The sequence below is a fragment of the Drosophila rhopaloa genome, unplaced genomic scaffold (assembly GCF_018152115.1).
Source record: "Drosophila rhopaloa isolate 14029-0021.01 unplaced genomic scaffold, ASM1815211v1 contig_155, whole genome shotgun sequence".
NCBI classification, from domain to species: Eukaryota; Metazoa; Arthropoda; class Insecta; order Diptera; family Drosophilidae; genus Drosophila; species Drosophila rhopaloa.
This window is the reverse complement of record NW_025335034.1, coordinates 8,579,541-8,582,711: the sequence shown is the minus strand read 5'-3', so window position 1 is coordinate 8,582,711 and position 3,171 is coordinate 8,579,541. Positions and strand designations below refer to the sequence as shown.

Here is a 3,171-nt window from a genome sequence, read left to right as displayed (position 1 = left end):
GTAAGTAAATCATTTAGTTCGATATGAAATATAAAACGGGAACTATTTGACGCATGTACAGACTCATCTAACATCTTTCGTAATGCTATTATTTATGTGAAAAAGTTGAAAGATAACCTTTTTGAATTTATCTTCCATTTTAAATTGTCTTTTTTTCGAGTACGTAAAAATGATCCAATTGAATTAATTCATTCGACTCTTTTAAGTGACGGGCTTTTATATGTTCTTCACGAACTTTATTTAGTCCGGAAAAATCACTTTTAAATAACCCTACTTTAAGCTTCTTTATTCCTTTCTTTTGCCAACTTTCTTCTATTGTTGACAGATTTTTATTGGAAATTTCTTTTAAGGGGTTACATCCAGTTAGACAGCCGAAAAAAGTCGATATTTTAGGAATTTTTTCTGGTAAAACTATGGAGTATTTTAGTTCACAAATTAATGCACATATAAAGAGTACTTTTAACTTTATTTTTGCATAGTTTATTTATAAAAATTATTTTTTTTACACCTTGTATAAAATATTTTCTGGAGCTCCTTCGAATCGAGACAGCTAGCGGTGAGCACGTTATTTCTCAACTGGATTATCTAAAATTAAAAATCAATGATTTTTTCGTTAATATAATACATTATCTTGTGATTAATCGAAGGAATAGACAAAAAAATAATTTTTAACAAAATGGCGCCTTCAGAAAGCAAAAGTATCAATTTTTGACAAAAATTCACGACATCAATTGTTTATAAAATGAAAAATATTTATTGTAAAAAAAAAACCTTCGATTAATCACTAAACAATATTATTAAGAAGCTTGTGTTAAAATCTGAGACCGATCGGTTCAGCCGTTTTCGAGAAATCTTGCTCACCGACTTTAAAATCATAGTTTTGAGAAAAACGCATTTAAAGTTTCAAAACCACTTTACTCATAATAAAAAATTTTTTTTTCAACTTACATCGAATCGTCTATTCCGGGTCCATATAATGTAGCTTCTTCACCTTCAGCCCCCTCTAAAACTTCTATTTGGTGTTGTCTACGAGCCATTCGGCCTTCACGTGTACTCTCCTGAGATCTTCGGTCGGCGATTGACACTCGTAGTGAATCCTCTCTTTCAGCATATGAGTCCGCATTGGGTCCAAGAGAAATTCCAGTGGCATTCATAAAATATAATAAAGATGATGCACCTTCGTTGAACACCCCAGCAGCTACGCATGTAGCCATTTCAACAATTTTCGAGCCAGACGGGATTATTTTTGGAGAGATTTTCCAAATTAATTGGTTGTAGCTCTCGTTGTTGTTTTGGGTGAAACCACCCAGACATCTTTCCAGTAATTCCTTCTTGCTGAGATCAGTGTAAATGAGGTGCAGAGCCTTCGCAACATCCTCTGTAAATGTCTGATAATCATGCTTAAAAGATGATAACTCATTCGCAGCTGCTGCCCGCTGCCAAGAGCACCATGACTCCGGTCCGGTTGGACAATTCTCGTGTTTAGGATTTTTATCCGTTGAGCAGTAGTGATAATATGTGGCCCATATGGAATTACGCATATTTTCGACTGAATGACAATTTCTCCTAATTGCTAAGCCATAATAAACTGTCAATTTATCAATCATTTTGCCTGTGAGCTTGCCTCTTCCGCCAAGAGTTTTTTTTTGACGATTTTTCCCATTTTTGTTCACTGTTTCCACATTTGTCTTTACACAATTTCGGAGCCGCGTGCCCATTCTTTTTTGAACGTGTCCAATACATTCTTTTTTTGTCACTACTTTTTTACCGTAAGGTGCAGCCTTTAAAATCCCCGTGTACGTTTTAGAGTCGCCGTCTCCTATGTAATTTTTGTAAATCACTCCAAACTTTTCCCATGATCGCTTAAACATTTCGACTACAGAATCTACCTCCATTTTTCCAGAAGAACCTGAATGATTGGCACTGCAATTTTCCACATGATCTTCATACCATTCATTATACTCCTCACTGTTAAGTTTCTTGCTCCAAGTTTCACACAGTTTACAGTAGGAACTTTTCACTAAAACATCAATGATTTTCCCAGAATAGTATCCAATTAGAGATGTCACGCCGTACAATGAAGTATATCCTCGTTTTTTCCAGGTTCCATCGCCAGATATAGAGAATTCTGTAGAATTTGCATCACCTTCGTGTTCAGAAGTCAATTTTTTCTTCCAGTACAAGCTTTTTGAAAAAGTTTTTCAGCGGCATTTTTGACACAGGAATAATACACACTATCAATAATCAAATCGTAAGTAGTTTGCGTTAAAAAAGCCGGCATGTCCATCAATCCACAAAATTTTTTCGCGCCTGCTAATCCTAATCCGAGAACTCTCATGTCAAATAAAAAACGTCTATTTATCTCATAAGAATGTTTGACAAAAGGACTAGAATTTATACTACGAGCTGCACACTTATCACACAATAAAACAATTTTAAAACCAAGTCCTCGTTCAGACGCCGTTTCAAACTTAATTATTCCATGACTTCTGCACTTTACGAATTCAGAAATTGCCGCAAACACTGTAATAAAATTTAAAATTCTGTATTCAATAAATGAATTAAGCGGAACTGAGATTTCTTCTTGCAATTTGAGCTTTTTGGCAGAAGTACTGAAACTACTTTCCTCTGTTTCAACTTTTTTCGGATTGAAAACATTTTTTCGTTTTTTGGGTCTTGATTTTTGAATTTTGGAAATTGCTCTCTTTTCTCTTGAAATTTTCATTTTCGTGCCGTGAAAATAAAAATATTCAAATGTCACTTACAAGCTCATTGCTACACTAAACAGTTGAATACTTAATGCAAAAAAGCAGGCATAGACAATACTAATCAAATGGGCTGCGTCTGGTTCTTGCATCAAAACATTCAATTTCGACGGTCCGCTTTCAGTCGCTCCGACACATGCATGTAAATTTTAATATAACTTGGGAAATATTCATCGGATCACCCTGAAATTTTTTCAGGGTACTCTTAAATAAATATACTTTACGAAAATGCAATAAAAAACAAGAAAGGAAAGCTAACTTCGGGCGGAGCCGAAGTTGAAATACCCTTGCAGAATATTCTGCAAATTATATTCTCCAAAATTATTCATATGATGCATTCTTAATACTCATAAAAAATCCCAGCTTCCTAACTTTAAAAACACCAAAGTTATGGCATTTCCAATCG

At 34.5% G+C, this 3,171-nt stretch overlaps 1 protein-coding gene across 1 annotated transcript; it reads right to left on the bottom strand.

Annotated features, from left to right (window-relative positions):
- Positions 1-390: 390 nt before the first annotated feature.
- LOC123037265 lies at positions 391-1,711 on the bottom strand. Its single transcript, XM_044457196.1, has 2 exons — positions 949-1,711; positions 391-585 (listed from the first exon to the last, which is right to left on the bottom strand). The coding sequence occupies exons 1-2, from the start codon at positions 1,605-1,607 to the stop codon at positions 582-584; spliced, it is 663 nt and encodes a 220-aa protein (XP_044313131.1). The 5' UTR covers positions 1,608-1,711; the 3' UTR covers positions 391-581.
- Positions 1,712-3,171: the final 1,460 nt, after the last annotated feature.